This window comes from Drosophila bipectinata, chromosome 2L (genome assembly GCF_030179905.1).
Source record: "Drosophila bipectinata strain 14024-0381.07 chromosome 2L, DbipHiC1v2, whole genome shotgun sequence".
Classification (NCBI taxonomy): Eukaryota; Metazoa; Arthropoda; class Insecta; order Diptera; family Drosophilidae; genus Drosophila; species Drosophila bipectinata.
This window is the reverse complement of record NC_091736.1, coordinates 7789868-7808283: the sequence shown is the minus strand read 5'-3', so window position 1 is coordinate 7808283 and position 18416 is coordinate 7789868. Positions and strand designations below refer to the sequence as shown.

The 18416-nt window shown below is 45.1% G+C and overlaps 3 protein-coding genes across 7 annotated transcripts in view; 2 read left to right on the top strand and 1 right to left on the bottom strand.

Moving 5' to 3' along the window:
• Positions 1-5562, top strand: part of CenG1A (Centaurin gamma 1A) — a 48575-nt gene extending 43013 nt beyond the window's left edge. For both annotated transcript variants that reach the window (XM_017253255.3, XM_017253256.3), the window contains exons 3-8: positions 1557-1698; positions 2076-2210; positions 2274-3566; positions 3626-3743; positions 3809-4184; positions 4252-5562. In XM_017253255.3, coding sequence (XP_017108744.2) covers positions 1557-1698; positions 2076-2210; positions 2274-3566; positions 3626-3743; positions 3809-4184; positions 4252-4575 — 2388 coding nt within the window. In that variant the 3' untranslated portion in view covers positions 4576-5562. The remainder of the gene's footprint in view (positions 1-1556; positions 1699-2075; positions 2211-2273; positions 3567-3625; positions 3744-3808; positions 4185-4251) is intronic.
• Positions 5563-8137: 2575 nt separating this feature from the next.
• Smg5 (Smg5 nonsense mediated mRNA decay factor) lies at positions 8138-13045 on the bottom strand. 4 transcript variants are annotated; one of them, XM_070276891.1, is made up of 6 exons: positions 12902-13045; positions 12306-12453; positions 10603-12245; positions 9203-10540; positions 8745-8903; positions 8138-8679 (listed from the first exon to the last, which is right to left on the bottom strand). In XM_070276891.1, exons 2-6 carry the CDS (start codon positions 12443-12445, stop codon positions 8438-8440), a joined length of 3522 nt encoding a protein of 1173 aa, XP_070132992.1. In that variant the 5' UTR covers positions 12446-12453; positions 12902-13045; the 3' UTR covers positions 8138-8437. The 4 variants fall into 4 exon arrangements, with proteins under 4 accessions (XP_070132992.1, XP_017108831.2, XP_070132990.1 ...); XM_017253342.3 differs by having other exon boundaries at positions 12306-12456; positions 12902-13036; XM_070276889.1 differs by lacking the exon at positions 12902-13045 and adding an exon at positions 12534-12862 and having other exon boundaries at positions 12306-12456.
• Positions 13046-14896: 1851 nt separating this feature from the next.
• On the top strand, positions 14897-18401 carry Ance (Angiotensin converting enzyme). The gene is made up of 8 exons (XM_017253386.3): positions 14897-15024; positions 15945-16004; positions 16072-16618; positions 16833-17196; positions 17254-17820; positions 17885-18025; positions 18084-18256; positions 18316-18401. Exons 2-8 carry the CDS (start codon positions 15966-15968, stop codon positions 18330-18332), a joined length of 1848 nt encoding a protein of 615 aa, XP_017108875.1. The 5' UTR covers positions 14897-15024; positions 15945-15965; the 3' UTR covers positions 18333-18401.
• The last annotated feature ends 15 nt before the right edge of the window (positions 18402-18416 follow it).

Genomic DNA, 18416 nt, shown 5'->3' with positions numbered 1-18416 from the left:
GAAAATAATAATAAACCCATATTTCATAAGCAAAATAACCCTCATTTGTGTCAGAGCCAGCAAAAGTTAACCCCCCCCCCCCCAAGACCATCAGCCCACCCTCGCCAGTGGCAGTCGCCCGACTTTGGGCGGAATCACTCATTCAATGGGTGACTCGTCGCCACTCGGTCGCGTTTTTAGTTTTTCCTTTTTATTGTGTCCTGCGACGAAGGATATCATTACCATATACATACGAGGGGAGCGGGGGGACGTCTGAAGCGACAACAATATTGCATGCGACAAGGAATCGTCGATTCTCGAATGTACTTGTCGAGACAACTACACCCATGACCCTTTCAATAGGAGCTTAAAATGAAAATTATTTTAAAAAAATAATAATTTTTATAATTTTATATTAAAGATTAAAAAATAAAATATAAAATATTAAAAACACTTTTTAAATCATTTTTAAAAAAGAGCTTATATTTTCGTAACTTGCACTGTACTGGCAACCCTGGTTTTTGTTTTTCCCCCTTTGGTAGCATACATATGTGTGCAGTAAGCACTCACAGTAACCCCCCCTTACTCACACACACACACACAGGCGCTTCCTGTGTAGCATCTGTGTGGGTTCGAGCCTTCAGTCGCCGCCTGATGCAACTTTTTTGCTTCCCCGCTTTGGGCTCTGGTTCGTCGTTTTGCTTTCCTGTTTCCTCTCCATACATTTTCACAACAAATCATAAAAAGTGCCAATGATGTTGGGGGCGGGGTGGGGTGGCAGGCACCCAGCTTGCCAACCAACCAACCACCCAGCCACCCACCCACTCGGCAGGCAGCACAGCAGACTGTCCTCGTTGCCAGGATATTCTGGCTGGCAGTTGTTTGTCGACTGGCGTCGCGTGCGGGCGGCTTTTTATCCTCCGGCTGCTGGCTAGTGCTCTGCTGTGACAGGATAACGCAATACATACACACACACACACACTCGGCACTCGTCTCCATGAGCGAGTTATGTACATAAATAATTGAGAAATAGAGTCCAGGTAAAGGCCTTTTGGTAAATATTTAATTGATTTGCTCGAAGGACATTCAATCAATATTAACTGGAAGACCGAAGACCGAGGACTCCTTGAATGGCAATGGCAATCCTGCGCAGCAACACCAGACCCTGTTTACATCCCATATAAAGGTTCATTATCCTGCCAAACTGAGACGGTATGGGGGGTGTGGGGTGTAAGGGGTGTGTGTGTATGCCAGCCATACGAAAATCATTAAAAAGTTTAACACACGCCCGGCGAGCGGAGCTGGAGGCTTCAAGTGCTTCATTAGCGACTTTCTCAAGTGTGTGTGGACTCCTTTCCAGGACTCCAGGAGCTCCTTCTCAGGTTATGTGTCCATTGTTTGGCTTGCTTCCGCCAGACATTGCATTTTTTGTTTACTCCCCCCTCCCTCGAGCTCGATTCTCGCAAAGTCAAGGACTCGTCGCGGCCCAAAACGCTCTCTTTGTTTTTAAGGATTTCTGCTGCCAACCCCCTCGCATATTTCTCATACCCAATATTTGCATCCTCGCCTCCTTACAGTTCGCTGGCTGGGTGGATGCCGTAATCTTTGTGTTCAGCCTGGAGAACGAGGGCAGCTTCAACACCGTCTACAACTACTACACCAAAATGGCGCACTTTCGCAACGGCCAGGACATACCCATGATATTGGTGGGGACGCAAGGTAAGTTCATATTTTAATATTTTTAAGCTTAGATATTTTTAAGATATTGTTACAAATATTAAAAAAATTCTTATGAATATTGATTATACTATCGAGTCTTGCGTAACTTGTAAGCTATAACTTGTAACTGATACCTGATAATTATAAGGTTCTTAACCCCCCAAGGGTTTACGTAATAAGGCGTATTTAAGAATGTTCTTATAATTTAGAACCCTATATTTAGAACCTATTAACCCCTTATAATAGTAACTGACTGATACATGTACTTACTCCTCCAAAAGTACGATGTATGATGTCATGATTCTTAGGAGTTCTTAGGAGTACAGTATACTACCCTATCTTTACAATATTTAAAAATTTTAATATCCCTTTTTTAGATGCCATCAGTGAGCGTAATCCCCGCGTGATTGATGACACCCGTGCCAGGAAGCTGGCCAGTGATCTGAAGCGATGCTCCTACTACGAGACCTGCGCCACCTATGGCTTGAATGTGGAGCGCGTCTTTCAAGATGGTAAGTTATCCGGACATACACTGAAAGAAACCATAAGCTAACAAATCTTGTGTTACCCAACAGCCTGCCAGAAGATCCTGTCCCAGCGCCTGCCCCTACCGCCCCAAGTCCAACCGGCGAGGCCCACCACCCCGCAGGGCAGTCGCCTGGGACTGGGGCCCTACCAAGCGCCCACCAACGGACAGCGCAGCCAGCAGCAGTTGCCTCTGCGGATGAGTGCCGACTTCGCCCAGGCCGAGCAGAAGCACTGGTCCCTGCAGGCCAGTGCCTCCTCCTCGTCGGTGGCAGCCACCACGAACGAGAACAACAACATTACCAAATACAATCCTGGAGCGGCCAACCCGTTGCAGGGCGACTGCTCGCAGGTACAGCTGCGGGATCCCCGAGATCTGGCTCCACCGCCGGGGAAGGAGCTGCCCACACCGACCTCTACCCCCACAACCAGCAGGAAGAGCCGGCGACGCTCCAACTTGTTCATTCCCTCCTCCTCGAAGAAGGCCGACAAGGAGAAGGATCCCAAGGGCAGCGAACTGGGAAGTGGCAGGTCGATTCCCATCAAGCAGGGCTACCTGTACAAGCGCTCCAGCAAGTCGCTGAACAAGGAGTGGAAGAAGAAGTACGTGACGCTGTGCGACGACGGGAGGCTGACCTACCATCCGTCGCTCCACGACTACATGGACGATGTGCACGGCAAGGAGATTCCGCTGCAGTACGTCACGGTGAAGGTGCCCGGGCAGAAGCCACGCGGCTCCAAGAGCATTATTACAAACAGTGCGCTGACCAGCTCGCTCCTGGCCAACGGGCAGAGGGCCCAGAACACGCTGAGCGACGGAATCGGTTGCCTTACGCTGGCCAAGGATAACCAGCGCAAGCTGAACGAGAAGCTGTCGCTCCTGGGCGCCGGGTCGGGAGCAGCTCAAGCAGAGCCCCTCAAGTCGAACAGTTCGCAGCAAACCAGCGGGGACGAGGGCATAGCCATGTCCAACTCCAACTCCCAGACCTTTAACCCCGGCGAGGCGGCGGCTGTAGCCGGCAAGTTGGAGGCCCAGACTCCGAATGTCAAGAAGCGCCACCGCCGCATGAAGAGCAGCAGCGTGAAGGCGAACGAGGCGGATGACAATGACGGCTACGAGTTCTACATCGTCTCGCTGGACTCCAAGCAGTGGCACTTTGAGGCCGCCAACTCGGAGGAGCGCGACGAGTGGGTGGCGGCTGTCGAGCAGGAGATCTTCAAGAGCCTGCAGAGCATAGAGAGCAGCAAGACCAAGCAGGTAACCAGCACTGACCTGGCCGCCATGTTGGCCATCCGGCAGCGGGTGCCAGGCAATGGATACTGCGTTGACTGCGGAGCACCAAGTAAGTTCTAATTGGAGACATGGTTTCGGGAGACCCTTACTTATTTCCTTACTTTCCAGATCCGGAATGGGCTAGCTTGAATCTGGGAGTGCTCATGTGCATCGAGTGCTCGGGCGTGCATCGCAACCTGGGCTCGCACATCTCCAAGGTTCGCTCCTTGGGACTGGATGACTGGCCGTAAGTAACTCTTGTTTTCAAACCAACACCTCAGATTCTAATCAAAACTCTGCCCGTCTCCCCAGATCTCCCCATCTGAGTGTGATGCTCGCCATTGGCAACAGTCTGGCCAACTCCGTTTGGGAGTCGAATACCAGGCAGCGGGTGAAGCCGACGACTCAGGCCAGCCGGGAGGAGAAGGAGCGGTGGATACGGAGCAAGTACGAGGCCAAGGAGTTCCTCACCCCACTCGGCAGTGGCGCCTCAGGGCATCCCAGCCCCAGTCCGGGCCAGCAGTTGATCGAGGCGGTGATTCGAGCTGACATTAAGTCGATCGTTTCCATTCTGGCCAACTGCCCGGCGGAGGTGACCAACGCGAACGTTAGCGCGCGGGATGTGCGCACTCCCCTGCTGCTAGCCTGTGCCATCGGCAACCTGGCCATCGCCCAGCTCCTGATTTGGGTAAGCATCCAGCTAAAATAATACTACATTTTATAGATTACTTATGAGTCCGCTTTTTCCCTCCCAGAACGGAGCCAACATCAAGCACACGGACCACGAGGGACGCACCTGCTTGGCCTATGCCCGGGCTGCCCAGTCCCTGGCCACGGCCAAGTCGATGAAGGCCGCCGCTGCCGCGCAGGCCGGCACCACCATCCCGGCCCCAGCACCTCCGGCCAACGGCGGGATACCTGCACCCCAATACAACGTCGAGGACACGACGGCGCTGGTGGAGCTGCTGGAGGGGTTGGGCTGCCCGGAGGCGGCTCCCCTGACCGCCAGCGGAACGCTGCCGCGGAGACGCGACACGCTCGGCACGCCGTACGAGAAGTCGGTGTCGGGTGTGATCTGAGTAGAGTAGCTAAATTTCCGATAAGATTACCGTGGATTAGCTGATCCAATGTGAAACTGATTCGATTTTGTTGTATGTGTAACTGGAGTAGTTTAATTTCGAGAGTAAATCTGTATAGCGACTTTTAGGAATAGGTTTTAGGAATGTTGTGCAAATGTTTTACTATTATTATTATTATTATTTGGCGAGCGTTGAATGGAAATTCACAGGATTTATTTATGTTTTTAGTTTGTTTAGTTCCTAAGACCTCGAAACCTGTACAGCCCTGTTGTAATCTCAAGTGTATAATTTATTATTTTCTTATTACGCATTACTACCATAATTGTTTTTTATCGTGTGCAGGTTTTTTTTATGTCGTTTGCAAAACAACCAATTAGTAATATTATTTTCCACAAGATCATTCAAAAGACTATAAAAAAAAGAGAGAAGAATTATATATAAATAGCACTTAGCAATAGGCACAAGCTGATGCAAAATATACGTATAAACGGAATGAATCTAAGATTAAAGCCAAAAACAAACTTATACTATTCAATATACACAAACACATACATTATATACATAGTTGAAATTGCTTGATAATCGGTTATAAAGAACGAACATGCCTATAAAGTAGCTTATGCTGAACCAAAATCACAAAACAGACAAACTCCCTGCTAATAGAAACCTAAAAGAAACCTTTAAAGCTCGTCTAACAGGTGGCATCTAAGAATTTAATATTCAAAGGTGTTGACGAATCTGTGCCGAAAATTGAATTGAAAGTATTTCAAACAAATTATACAAAATAGTTATAAATCAATCTATAATTACTATATGTATACACCCCCAATATATATATTGTGTACGCTATTTGTACGAATTACAAACCACACCACGTGACAAACGCAATCTAATTGGACGGAGAGTAGCACACAAAAACCCAAAAACCACAAAAAAATTACAAAAACGAAAAATCTTTAAATAAAAATCTATTAAAATTTTACAAAATTATTGTTTTTAATGTTGACTGGGGCCATAAAAAGTATCTTTATGATCCTACAACTTAGGTGCTAACGTACGGTTCGAATCGGGAAATATAACTTAAGAATAGATTGACTTTAAACAGTGGCGGATTTAAGGAAAAAAGGCCCAGTGGGCAAAATTTTTTCAGGGTACATCAGGGTAAATCTTAAAAATATTTTGTTCCCAGATTTTGATGCAGATTTATGGAGAATCGATCCACAAATCGTTTAAGGTATTCCGCTCAAGAATCGGATGAATATTTCCTAAGATATGGCCTACGCAGTGGGTCATATGGGGCTCCCCATGCATTTTGCAAATTTTGAAGGGGACAGCCCAGAAAATTTGACAAAAAATCTTAAAAATATTTTGTCCCCAGATTTTGATGCAGATTTATAGAGAATCGATCCACAAATCGTTTAAAGTATTCCGCTCAAGAATCGGATGAATATTTCCTAAGATATGGCCTACGCAGTGGGTCATATGGGGCTCCCCATTCATTTTGCATATTTTGAAGGGGACAAGCCAGAAAATTTGACAAAAAATCTTAAAAATATTTTTTTCCCAGATTTTGATGCAGATTTATAGAGAATCGATCCACAAATCGTTTAAAGTATTCCGCTCAAGAATCGGATGAATATTTCCTAAGATATGGCCTACGCAGTGGGTCATATGGGGCTCCCCATGCATTTTGCACATTTTGAAGGGGACAGCCCAGAAAATTTGACAAAAAATCTTAAAAATATTTTGTTCCCAGATTTTGATGCAGATTTATGGAGAATCGATCCACAAATCGTTTAAGGTATTCCGCTCAAGAATCGGATGAATATTTCCTAAGATATGGCCTACGCAGTGGGTCATATGGGGCTCCCCATTCATTTTGCACATTTTGAAGGGGACAGCCCAGAAAATTTGACAAAAAATCTTACAAATATTTTGTTCCCAGATTTTGATGCAGATTTATGAAGAATCGATCCACAAATCGTTTAAAGTATTCCGCTCAAGAATCGGATGAATATTTCCTAAGATATGGCCTACGCAGTGGGTCATATGGGGCTCCCCATTCATTTTGCATATTTTGAAGGGGACAAGCCAGAAAATTTGACAAAAAATCTTAAAAATATTTTTTTCCCAGATTTTGATGCAGATTTATAGAGAATCGATCCACAAATCGTTTAAAGTATTCCGCTCAAGAATCGGATGAATATTTCCTAAGATATGGCCTACGCAGTGGGTCATATGGGGCTCCCCATGCATTTTGCACATTTTGAAGGGGACAGCCCAGAAAATTTGACAAAAAATCTTAAAAATATTTTGTTCCCAGATTTTGATGCAGATTTATGGAGAATCGATCCACAAATCGTTTAAGGCATTCCGTTCAAGAATCGGATGAATATTTCCTAAGATATGGCCTACACAGTGGGTCATTTGGGGCTCCCCATGCATTTTGCACATTTTGAAGGGCCCAGCCCAGAAAATTTGACAAAAAATCTTTAAAATATTTTGTTCCCTGATTTTGATGCAGATTTATGGAGAATCGATCCACAAATCGTTTAAGGTATTCCGTTCAAGGATCGGATGAATATTTCCTAAGATATGGCCTTCGCATTGGGTCATACGGGGCTCCCCATGCATTTTGCATTTTCAAAGAAAAAGCAATAATATATATTCTACTATATAGGTAGACTAGAACAATTTAAATTTATTCAAAATCCTAACTAATATTATTCTAATGATCCTTATTTTTAAACCCAAAGCAAAACGGAGAGAAAGCAAAGTGATGAGATAGGACCATTTTATTTCGAACATAATCCTATAATTATAGTATTGACCCTACTATCCATCTGTAATACAGTTACTGAACCCATCCTACCCATCCTAAAATAAAAAATATAGATTTTTGTGGTAGGGCGGTTTTATTGAAACAAACAAATTCTAACAAGCTTTCAATTTGGAAACGAATGGTTTGAATGATGGAGAATTTTGTTTATATAAGTGCGACATTTTTCCTTATTTTGTTGATGGGAAGTTGCATTGCGAGTCCCTCGGGAGGGACGTTAGTTGGGACTTCATTACATTGTAAGTTGTTAAACGTATATGGTTGTAAAACGAAAGTCACGCGAATCAGGTTATCCTAAGCGTGCAATTTGAAATGTGTTCCGTGGACTGCCGAACCGAGAACGAAACACAACTGTAGAAGGTCGAGAGGCGCTGGAAGCACAGTCCAGCTCGAAGCAGGGAAGGCGGAACGGAAAGTGGTGATCGACGTGGTTGATTGAGAAACTAACCGATTTGCAGGCTGATCCACTCTGGTCGCTGTCATTCCGCTCTCGTTCTCCTTGGCCTCATCCAGCCTTGACCCTCGCCTTCTCCTAGGTTTACATTTTTTTTTGATTGGTTTTTAGTCTTGATTTTGGTGTTTTTTTTTTATTCTGATGTGTCTGGCCATTTGTCCATTTAACATTAGCTGGGGTTCGTCATCGTATTTGCCATCGAGTTGAAAGTGAACGTTTTTGATTGATATTCTGTTATGGTTTGGTCTAAACACAACAAGCAAAATCCACGCAATGCTGCTGCTGCATGGCTGTTATCCGCTGATGGAAACAGTTCTCGGTTTCAGATTTTTTTTTTTCGGTTTTTTTTTGGTTGTGGGGGAAACAGTTTTACGGGCACAACCGAGGCTACAGCAGCGATTGCTGGTTTGGTTTTGCCGTCGTCCGCTGGTCACGGCCATCGTTAACTTTGGAACTCCATGTAGTTTTTTGGTTGTACAGAGAGAACACGCTCGCACCCTTTTTTGCTCGCTCGATTGCATCTGGTCTGCAGTTGCCCTTGCCGTCCTAGCCGCTCCTCTCGGACCAGTTCATTTTTTGTTGGCCTTGAACTTGGCGTAAAAGCTCTGGATCTGGGCGTAGCGTACGGGTATGGAGTCCAGGATGCCGGTGTAGCTGAAGTTTTGCTGCTGGCGGTTCTTCTCGTGCAGATTATCGCCCGACAAGTAGGTAACAACGTTCTTTTGCAGCTCGCTTACGTGCGGATCGGCATGGTTGGCCACCAAGTGATTGCAGAACTGGGCAATCTGCAGAAAAACTGAAGCGTCACGATCTGGAAACACAAAAGCATTAGTTGCCACTTTCACTTGGAAGGTCGTCATCATGCAATAAACTCACCCATCTTGCGCGATATCTTCAGGAGGGAAAGAGGCTGGCTCTCGTTATCGCGCTGGGCACGCAAGTGACGATTGCCGTGCTTGAACTCCTGCTCCAGCCAGCGGATGACATGACGTACGTTCTCACTGCGCTTTTTCAAGTCATCCAGCTCATTAAGTACTAAACGGGGTGATAAAATAGATTAGATAGTTTCATTAAATGATTCAGGAATAATGAATAGAAAGGTGGAATGTTATACTTTGTTTTGGAAAAGAAATACTAAGAATTCAAGAGTTCGGAACTTGGCCTATATCAGAAATATACTTGGCATAAAGTTTGTGATATCTATACTATGTACATGGTATTATTATGTTTAAAGTATGTATCCCTGCTAAAGCCATGTAAAAAATCGTATCCTACCCCCCTGTTATCATGTAATATGCAAACGAATCAGCCCACCCTCCTCTCAGGACACTCACCTGCATTCGGAATGAGGACAATGCACTTCTTGGTCCTCACCAGCGACTTGACAATGCCATTGTATTCGGTCAATGCCTTGGAATCGACCACAACAAACGGGGACATCACCACATGGGCGGGACTGTCACGGAGTTCCTCCTCGAGGGCCTCCACTTCGTTTTGCAGCCACAGCTTGCCCATGAGTTCGCACTTCTTCGACATGGCCTCCGAACGCTCCTCGTCGGCGCCCGAGCTCGATTGTACGTTGAGCTTTTCAATGACGCTGTTGGTGGTCGTGGAGGCGGAGGTGCCGCCAGCTACTGAGGTGCCAGTGGCGCTTGCCAAGGCGGCTGCCGCTTTCTCGGCATTCCGATTCCTTAGGTAGCCTTTGCGCGGCACCTTGCGGCACTCCTCCACGGTATCCTTCTCCTCGTTGCTGGTGTAGCTCTTGCGCACAATGCCGTTCTTGCGGTCCGAGTAGCGACGAGTACGCCCCTCATTGCGCTTGGTGCGATTGGTTTTCGGAGCGGTGCGGCGTTCGCGACGCCGGGAGCCGCCACCTTTCTTCTCCTCGCGCTGTTTCTTCTTCTGGTTCTCAGTGAAGCGGCGGGTCTTCACGCAGAACCGGTAGTTGAACTTCTTCTGCTTGCAAATGAAGAACCCGAAGTCGACCATCTTGAAGATGCGGAGAATGGACTCCTCCTGCGGAGTGACTCGCTCCCGAATGATGGTCTCCCAGTCGAGGGTGATTTGGGTGCTTTGGAAGATGTCGAAGTTCTTGAAAGCAAAGTCCTCAGTAAGGGGAACGTTGGCGCGGACGTCGAAGAGCTCGACCAGTGAATCCCGGACATTCGAGGTGGTCAACAGCTCGCGCTCGAAGTACACCTTCCTGGTGAAGACGTCTATGTTGCAGTAGTTCAGCAGCTTCATGATCTTGTGCACAAACTCCGGATTCGAGTGGTAGCATCCGATTAGAATCTCCGGATTAATTCGCAGCCAATCGAAGAGCATCTTCAGAGCTCTGATGGTCGGCTCGTTGTGCAGGCAATCGATGATAATGTTCGGGTTGATCTTGGTGTACTTGTTGCGGTAAACCAGCTTCTTGGGCGGCTCTGAGAAGGTGATCGGTGCCGGTGGCGGCTGCGAATCCTGCTCCTGGTTTCCCTGCGACTCTTCGGCGCTCTTGAAGTTCAGCTGCAAGACTTCAAAGCTGCGAAGCAGCTCCTCCGAGTCTGCCTCCTGCGAATTGGACCTGCGCTCAGCTTCCTCGGGATAAATGATTTTCTCCTCCTCAATGACCACGTCCTCGCTATCTGAGTAAGCTCCGCCAGATTTGCGCTCTTTCTTGCTATACGAACCTGCAACGAATATTGTGTTTTGAATGAAAATGTATCCATACTTTTCAGGAATTCAAACTCACCTGTTTCATAGCGTTCATCTCCTCCTCGTTCTCCCGGATCAGCAGCGTCTATGTCACTGAAATCCGTATCGAAATTGGAGCTCAAATCAGTGTAATCCTCCTCGTCGCTGTAAAAGTCCGTGTCCATTTCGCTTTCGCTGTCGTAGCATGAACTGTCATCCGACTGGGCGATCTTGCGGCGACGACGTCGCAGGCGCATGCCGCGCCGCTTGCTCTTACAGGAGAGCGGGGTCTTGAGGTCGCTCTCCTTGGCCTCATCGCTGGACCGGGTCGACACGGCCTCGCCGATCTTTTCGCCGTCGGTGGCTTCTTGGGTTTTCACCTCTTCGCCAGAGTTTTGACTGGCGCGCGAGTCGGAGCTGCAGTCCTTGAGGGAGTGTGGACGCGGCACCATCTTCTTGTCCTTTCGCTCGCACTCGCCCACGGCGGCCAGCCAGTTCTTGTACTCATTGCGGGACTTGCGCACCACCGTATCGAACTCCTGGAAGCGCTTCTCATACTCGGCCTGGAAGAGCTCGTTGTCTGCGGATCGCGATAGGATCGTCTGCTCAATGTTGACGATGCAGGCGTCCATCAGATCCGAGCAGGCGGCCACCAAGAAAGCGTGCAGCGAGTACACCTTGGGCGAGTTAATCATCTTCAGCTTGGAGAGGCAGAAGAACAGGATCGAAACGATTTTAAAGATGCTGGGCTCCGGCACGCGCAGCTGCTGCGAGCAAAGGATCTTCCGCAGATCGATCAGGACGCAGTGGCACAGCGAATTGAAGTCCGGGACCTCCTTGTCGAAGAAGAAGATGTCCACTATCAAGTAGAAGCGCGCGAAGAAGTCCTCGATGTTGAAGTCCAGTTTCTCGGGGTCCATCTGCTCCAGATACTCGGTGTGCTTCACAAACAGCTTGTTGAGGTTGTTTTCGCTCAGCTCGAAGGGTATGATGCAGACCAGCGAATAAAGGTAGTGGTAGGTCGAGTCCAAGTCGTGGTTCTGGCCGTAGTAAAGCGTGCCTAGTTGGTTTTGGGCCATTCCAATGGCCGGGTTCAGCTTAAAAGCTTCCAGGTAGTACTTGGCCACCTGCTCCTTGTCGATGCTCAGCTTGCTGTCGATGCGAAAGTCCAGAAAGTAGCGATGGAGATCTCCCAAGCTGAGCAGAGATGAGTGTATGGTGTCTAGGGCGAAGGACACGGCCTCGAGGCTCTTGTCAACGGCCTGGGTGCCCTGGTGCGACACTTCCCGTGAATCGCCGATCATGTCGCTTATGTAGCCATCACTGATGATTGAGAAGTCAATGAGATACTTTAGGTCCAGGTCGTAGATCTCCTCCATGCGCGCCGACAGGCGTTTGTAGTTGAAGATGCCGGCACAGAGGAAGCGCTCCAGCTTCTGCATGTTTTCGTGGCTCTTGGCAGCATCCACTCCCTGCTTGTGCCAGTACTTCTTGACGAAAGCGATGAACTCGTAGTAGCCGCGCCGCCACATCACCTCACGCACCTTCTTGCCCACCGACTGGTAGTCCTTGAATATGATCTGCTTGCACAGCTGCACCAGAATGGAGCGCTTTTCCTCGATTTCGTGCTGGAAAAGCTGCTCAACGGACTGTACATTCTTCTTGGCCTCGTCCAGCTGTTTCGATGCCGTATAAAGAGACCTGCCGAGATAGAAGTAATAGATATAGAGAGCCTCTAGTTAGGGGATTAGGACTGCCTACCTGTACAGATCCTTAACCTCCTGGCTAAGCAAGCAGGAGGAGCCGTTGTGCGGCTCTAGGCAGCGGTTGCGATTTGTGCCGCCGTCCATGGCACACTCGCTAGAGGCGTTAGAGCCCCCAGAGCTGAGTGTCGTCTCCATTACGAGATCTTCTGGAAGAAAACAACAAAAAATATTATGGACCTTCTTTAGCTCCTTGTCTATTGCCTCGTGGACCACCAACACCCACACGATGCTCGACTTCTCCAGCTGTTTCTCGATTGCACGGTGTTTTTTTTTTCTTTTTTGCTGACGAATTGTTTTTCTCGAAATAAATTTACTTTTCTCGTAGTGTTTTTGTTTTTGTTTCTCAACTGGTGACGCACACAAACACACGGGCAGTCGGGGTGCCTAGGTGTGCGTGTGTGTGGCGTAGTTTCGTTTTATTGAATAATCAATTAAACTGTGTTGCTTTGCTGCCTTTGCTTTTGCGACTGCTCTGGTATTTTCGATTCCGCGACATATGTAGCCATCCGCCGTAACGCCTTCCATACGCAGCAGCTGCACCGCCGTCCAGGTAGAAGTTTCCCAAAAGTCTACCTGCCAGATATGCATTACCTTTGAGTGGGTTTTAGATTTTGTTGCAGAATTTCACGTTTTGCGTTTGCCTTTCTTTGTTGAACAACTGACTTGCGCGGTGCTGCGAGCCCAGCTGTTTTATGGCGATTTCTAGCCATTTTGACTGACGACACGGTCGGTTCGAGAACGCTTATTTTAATCCTCAAAAACAGATGGTTTAGCCGTAGACAATGGATGTGCTTACTTAAAACTTAATTTCAATTTATTTTGACTTTTTTTTTTAAAATTATTTTCGAGTTTGTTTTGATTCACCTTATTCAGCTGATCAATAAGGCGGTATGCACGGTCAGACCGTGCAGCACACAATGTTGTATAAGACATTTTTTAGTGTTATTTTTAATGTTATATAAAAAATGTTAGCTACCTCTTTAGAATAGAAGCCAGGCAAAAAAAAGGAAAAACCTTTCCAAAGAAATGTTTCTGGAGAACTGTTTTCTAATTCAGCCTGAATATCTCAACCACAACAGTGCTGTAAAACGTCACAAGTGACAAAAAATCTGGCCACGCTAAAAAACTGGTAGCACACATCTTATGGTGGATTTGGTGAGTTCAAAATTTCAAACTCCACTGATAAATTTTCACCATGCCTCAGAACGATGGCTACTGGGCGCATTATTTGAATTGCAAACGGTTACACAGTTTTAAAACAAACAAACTTAAAGACAAATAAGGATAGTTCATCAACCCAAGATATTTATTATCAATTAGCAGGCAAATGTAACACGAAAAGTACATTAGCCCCTTATTTAGTTCGGAGGCTTTGCATTTTTTTGTCAACAATAAAAGAGAGATTTATGGACATTTGTTTATTTTTGGATTGGAAATGATCGCCTTGCCTTGTCATCTTTCTTTCGGGAGAGCCTTCAAAATTTGCTAATGAAGCCTCCAACTAAGAAATGTGTCAGGCATATTAATGATCCCATCGTCGGCTTAGTTGCGTTTCTACCTGACGGAGTATCAAATCCCTACATATCAAGCTGGCTTACTTGCGAGCGCATTAGGGGGGAACAGAGTTAGCTTGTTATTAATATTAAATAATATTAAAAATGTATGTTAATAATTATAAAAATTATAAACTATAGTATGTATCTTAAATAATGTTTTGCACGGTTTAGGAATATATAAGGAAGCTACGATAATGGCAAAACTTATTTTGAAGCGTGTGGAAAAAACTTTAAAATTTTAAATCAAATTATTTAATTTAAAATTAAATTTTCGCAAGTAACAGTAAGGGTGTTTTTGAAAGTTCAATTTATAATTTTGTTGGAGTACTTAAAAAAATTGTTTTATTTGTTATTTAAAAATAAATATACATTTTAATATGAAATAAGCTATTTAGATGACTGTATAAATTATATAAAGAAATTATGTTTAAATTTAAAAAAGGGCTACAGTAGTTTTATAATCTTAATTATAATTTATAAACATTAGAATAGATAATATATGGAGTTGCGGGAAAAACTCTTTACCCTTCATAAGTAAAAGCTTTATTAATTTTTTCCAATTACAATTTTGACATGATGTATTATTCGATCATCAAAAAAAGTTAATTTTTTTTAACTGTGTCCCCCCTTATAATAAATAATGCTCGGGTTTATCTGACAATTCTCTCGGCAAGCTGGCCGATTAGCTATGGTGACGTCTCGAGCCGATCGGCCCTCTTTTTAATGCACTGGAAAAAATTACAAATTTTATTTAAATTATTTATTAGTGTTTACATAGCAGTGAGTTTTTACACTCACTATCTTTTAAACCCCACAACTTCAACCTAAATAAATAGGTAGCATAATAGATAAAATAAAATAATTTTATTAAGATATTATTTGCTATTATACATATAATTTAATATATGACAATATAAAATAATAATGACAATTAAAAAAAAAGAATTGTGCTTTTTTATATAAATTTATTTTATATAGAATTTATACACCTACATATATAAATGAAAAATACTCTCAGTGTGCTTAGTACTTGACTATAAAACTCACGCATCTAAACGCAAGCATTTTCAGTTTCAGTTCAGCTCGCCGGCGGGTCGGTCGTTTCTATATTATTCCGGAGACCTTCTCGGACCTTTCATCAGTTAATAGCTACGTATAGTAAGTTTCTCTTTCGGCGTCTCATTAGAACTGAAGATCTTGGATCAAGCCATTCCCCCCAGCTTACAATTAGCGAACTTGCGAATAGCCTTTGTTTAATTAAAATTGTAATTGCTTCTTGAAATGAACGTGCTGATTATGATGTAATTAGTCGGTAACTATTATTGCCTTTTATTGGTGTCAATATAGTTGAAATTCGATTTCACCCGTCGCTATAATCCTGCGGTAATCTTATCTGCATCAGCTTATACACGGCTTGGATCCATAATATTTACCGACAGTCATCCCGCTGGACATGGTTATAAATTTTGGAATAACTCGAACACTATTTGGGGGCACTCAGCCGATCTTATCGGGGATATTTACGATCCTGATACGGACATATGTATACATATATGCTTGTTTAGGGCTTTTCCTTACACAAAATGTGCAATTTCGAATAGTGGCTGCACATGCCCCATAGATAAAAATGTCATTAGACCTTAATTTTCCTATATTACTATCTGCGGAAAGCCCTATTTGCAAAGCCCTATTCTAACTACACCCTGTACAGACTAATATGTTTTCAATTTGTTTTAAAATTATCTTCTTAATGGGCAACTTACGTCTAGTTTAGTTCCCTGCGTTTAAAATTGATTTTGTAATTGATTACGACTATAAATGGTTAGTTCTTATCTGTTTTTGTTTCTGAAAGTTCTCTGGAACATGTGTATATATAAGTAGGTGCTTCACATTCACTTGAGACAAATATGGTATAATAGTATACATCAAGTGTTTGATGTCTGACCCCAAAAGTCAGTCCAAAGCGAGGCATATGTATTAATCAATTATCTGAGAGCGTCTCCCCACGTCATCGGGTTGGCATCACACAATGTCGTAAAACTTATCAAAATTCAAAAATGTTTAATATTAATTTCTAGGCGAGAAAGTCGGAGCACAAAATGAAACTGTTTGTGATAGCCTTTCTGGCTATGCTGGCGGTGAGTTTGAATGTCCATATGTGGTAAACAAGAACCGGTTTATGATTCTTTGTATACCAATTTTTAGTTGTCAAACGCCTTGGTCAAGGAGGAGATCCAGGCCAAGGAATATCTGGATAACCTTAACAAGGAACTGGCCAAGCGTACCAATGTAGAAACAGAGGCAGCCTGGGCCTACGCCTCCAACATCAACGATGAGAACGAGAAAAAAAAGAACGAGATCTCCGCTGAGCTGGCCAAGTTTATGAAGGAGGTGGCCAGCGATGTCCAGAAGTTCCAGTGGCGCAGCTTCCAGTCGGAGGACATCAAGAGACAGTTCAAGTCCCTTAACAAGCTCGGCTACGCCGCCCTGCCCGAGGCCGATTATGCCGAATTCCTGGAGACTGTCTCCTCCATGGAGTCCAACTTTGCCAAGGTTAAGGTCTGTGACTACAAGGACGCCACCAAGTGCGACCTGGCTCTGGAGCCGGAGATCGAGGAGGTGATCAGCAAGAGTCGCGACCACGAGGAGCTCAAGTACTACTGGAGAGAGTTCTACGACAAGGCCGGCACAGCCGTCCGGTCCCAGTTCGAGCGATATGTGGAGCTTAACACCAAGGCGGCTCATCTCAACAGTGAGTTTATTAGAAGTATTTTTTTTAGAATTTAGTCAGAGTAATTTTTTAATTCTAACTTGTGGACATGTTAAGTTTGTTTGTTTTTAATTTGCAAGGAAAAACGACTAGAAATTATAAATATGATTTATAGTATAATATATTACGTTTCCTATTAGTTTTTAGACTTATTTAATATTTAATATTTTAACCACCCTAATGTTTCTCTCTGTAGACTTTACCTCTGGCGCAGAGTCCTGGTTGGATGAGTACGAAGACGAAACATTTGAAAAGCAGCTGGAGGACATCTTTGCCGAAATCCGTCCTCTGTACGAGCAGATCCATGGCTATGTGCGTTCCCGCCTGCGTAAGTACTACGGCGATGAGGTGGTATCCGAAACTGGACCGATCCCCATGCACCTTTTGGGCAACATGTGGGCCCAGCAGTGGTCCGAAATCGCGGACATTGTGTCGCCTTTCCCCGACAAGCCACTGGTTGATGTCAGTGAAGAGATGGAAAAGCAGGGATACACTCCACTGAAGATGTTTCAAATGGGCGATGACTTCTTTACCTCCATGAACCTCACAAAAATGCCGCAGTAAGTTTTCAGACAGCTGGAGATGCTAAGCTGGATATTAATTATTTTTACTTCCAGGGCCTTCTGGGACAAGTCCATCATTGAGAAGCCCACTGACGGACGAGATCTCATTTGCCATGCCAGTGCCTGGGACTTTTATCTCACTGACGACGTGCGCATCAAGCAGTGCACCCGCGTCACCCAGGATCAGCTCTTCACCGTCCACCACGAGATGGGCCACATTCAGTATTTCCTGCAGTATCAGCACCAGCCGTTCGTCTATCGCACCGGTGCCAATCCGGGTTTCCATGAGGCCGTCGGCGATGTACTTTCCCTTTCGGTCTCAACGCCCAAGCATCTGGAGAAGATTGGCCTCCTGAAGAACTATGTGAGCGACGAGGAAGCCCGCATCAACCAGTTGTTCCTCACTGCCCTGGACAAGATTGTGTTCTTGCCCTTCGCCTTCACCATGGACAAGTACCGCTGGTCGTTATTCCGCGGAGAAGTGGACAAGGCCAACTGGAACTGTGCGTTCTGGAAGCTGCGGGAGGAGTACTCCGGCATCGAACCACCAGTAGTGCGCACCGAGAAGGACTTTGATGCCCCTGCCAAATATCACGTATCCGCAGATGTCGAGTATCTGAGGTTGGTAGTTCCTCATCTTTATTCTATATATTAGATTAAAAATCAATGCTTAAATGTTTTGCAGATACCTAGTTTCCTTCATCATTCAGTTTCAGTTCTACAAATCAGCCTGTATTAAGGCTGGCCAGTACGATGTGAACAACCCTGAACTGCCCCTGGACAATTGCGATATCTACGGCAGTGCTGCAGCTGGCGCAGCTTTCCAGTAAGCTCAAGAACTAATATTGATTATAATCATCTAATCTTATATCCCAAAACCTTAGCAATATGCTTTCCTTGGGAGCTTCTAAGCCTTGGCCTGATGCACTGGAGGCCTTCAACGGAGAACGCACCATGTCTGGCAAGGCTATTGCCGAATACTTTGAGCCCCTTAGAGTGTGGCTGGAGGCGGATAACATCAAGAACAATGTCCACATTGGCTGGACTGCTTCAGACAGTAAGTTACATTTTGTAGAATAGTAATATTTTAAATATTAATGTATTTCTTCTTTTCAGAATGTGTTGCTTCTTAACTGGCATTGCTTTTTAGTTTTATTGAGTTCATTGCCTAATAAAGTTTTACAATGTCTTACTAGTTTAAATACTCCGAAGGGGTT